We start from the raw sequence: 2,005 nt of genomic DNA on the forward strand, positions 1-2,005 counted from the left end.
TATACTTATGTATTTGTATTTGTGTGGGTTTTCTTTTCACTTTAAAAATTCTGCACAATTGTAACTTCAAATTTCAAAATTTTTTTTCTAATACTAGAAAAATTATGACTCTCTGTTACGGTCAATTATTATAGCCAAAAGAAGAAATCGTGGCAAATATAATTCAAACACGGCATCGCAACAACAATTAGCCGTTGTTTCTGCAAGTATAGCCAAAATATTAACCATGCTCAAAAGTACGGCAAATATTTTGGCTTTTTGTAGTATAGTCAAATTTAATGGTTGTAATTACACTGCTGCATGATTGATCATTGTTTTCAAACTGTACATCATAGCTGATTGTTTTTAAGTGAAATAAATCGATTACAATCATTCATGTGAAATATTCATATCTAACAAATTAAAGACCATTACAACAATCATACTATTATCAATAATATTAAATAAACTAAATATAACCAACACTTACTGTTACAGTAAAAATAATACCTGCTATACTGTAGAAACAACGTCCCACACATAAAATGGGGTTCAATTACATGACCTTTAAAATCACTAGGCTCCAGCCTCGCCAACTCGACTAAACCTCATTAAATCATAGTTGATTAACTATCCTCCAATATTTACTCCTTAAACTACACATCCAAACACATCAGAAACCAGAACATATAGTTAAGACAGTTTGGCACATGAGCATCTACAATTTCAACCTCTCTCTCTCTCTCTCTCCACCCCCCCCCCCCCCCCCCCCCCCCCCCCACCCCACCCAAACCCTATTTAAAGAGAAGCCCAGCTCCTCATTGCATATGATCATGCTACTGCACTATAAATTCACCTACTACTGTGTTTTTGTATCTACTTCTCACTCTATAGTTAGTTTCCTCTACTAGACAGCATACCTAGTTTCTGACATTCTGATCTTGATCGAACCCTACACATACATAATCATAAGATGTCCAGCCGAAGATCACGGTCTAAGAACTCCTCACCGGGATCTTCACGAATCAGCGAGGATCGGATCAACGAACTCATCTCTCAGTTGCACCAGCTGATTCCTGAGATGCACAACAGCCGATCAGATAAGGTCATTTTAATTATATCTTTTTTAAACTATATTTCATTTGTATTTCACTCTTCCTAATATATAGAATGTATATATTATATTAATTTTAAGGGTTCAATCCTATTTACCTAATATTGCAAATAAGCAAATTATCACAGTAATAGAAAAATAGTAATTTACCTCCCTGTCTAAAGAAATAAATTGCTTTATTTTAAAAGACATAGGAGTAAATTATGAATGCAAAATTACGTTTTAGCTAATTCTGTAATTATAGATCGTTAGTATTTTTGGTCCTATAATATACATTATTTACAGATTTAGTTATTTTTTTAAATTCTTTTTTCTATCACCCTTCTTGCTAGAAAATGTATATGCACATCACTAAATTGAGGCTACGTAGGTACTCATTTTTTTCAGTATTATTTTTATTTAACTTTTTAGGATAACATTTTAGTTTTGAATCGTTCAAATTTTTGCAGTTGCAGTCCATTTTTTTGTTGGAGTTTACCCTTCTCTCTAATGGAATAAACTCTGACAAAAAAAGAATTGTAATTAAAAAATTAAATAGATGGAAGACCAAAATACTACCCTAGAAAATTAAAGGATGAAAAGGCCAAACAACTTAAGTTACAGGACAAAAAATTTTAATAATATATTCAAACTTTATGTGGTGAAATTAAAGTGTGTTTATCCCATAAAAAGTATCGTCACTGTGTGTTTTTTTCCGTCTTTTAATTAATTAAATATTGGGAAATTGCGTAGGATTGAATCTTTTTAATATTATTTTTGCAGAGGTCAGCAGGTAAAGTGTTGCAGGAGACATGTAACTACATTAGGAGCTTGGAGAGAGAGGTGGACGACTTGAGCGAACGGCTGTCGGAATTGTTGGCGACCACCGACGCTAATCATGCGGCTCTCCTTAGAAGTTTGCTTATGCAATAA

At 33.0% G+C, this 2,005-nt stretch overlaps 1 protein-coding gene across 1 annotated transcript; it reads left to right on the top strand.

Moving 5' to 3' along the window:
- LOC105157028 (transcription factor PRE3-like) lies at window positions 953-2,005 on the top strand. The gene is made up of 2 exons (XM_011073323.1): window positions 953-1,084; window positions 1,856-2,005. Exons 1-2 carry the CDS (start codon window positions 953-955, stop codon window positions 2,003-2,005), a joined length of 282 nt encoding a protein of 93 aa, XP_011071625.1.

Source organism: Sesamum indicum, linkage group LG3, assembly GCF_000512975.1.
Source record: "Sesamum indicum cultivar Zhongzhi No. 13 linkage group LG3, S_indicum_v1.0, whole genome shotgun sequence".
NCBI classification, from domain to species: Eukaryota; Viridiplantae; Streptophyta; class Magnoliopsida; order Lamiales; family Pedaliaceae; genus Sesamum; species Sesamum indicum.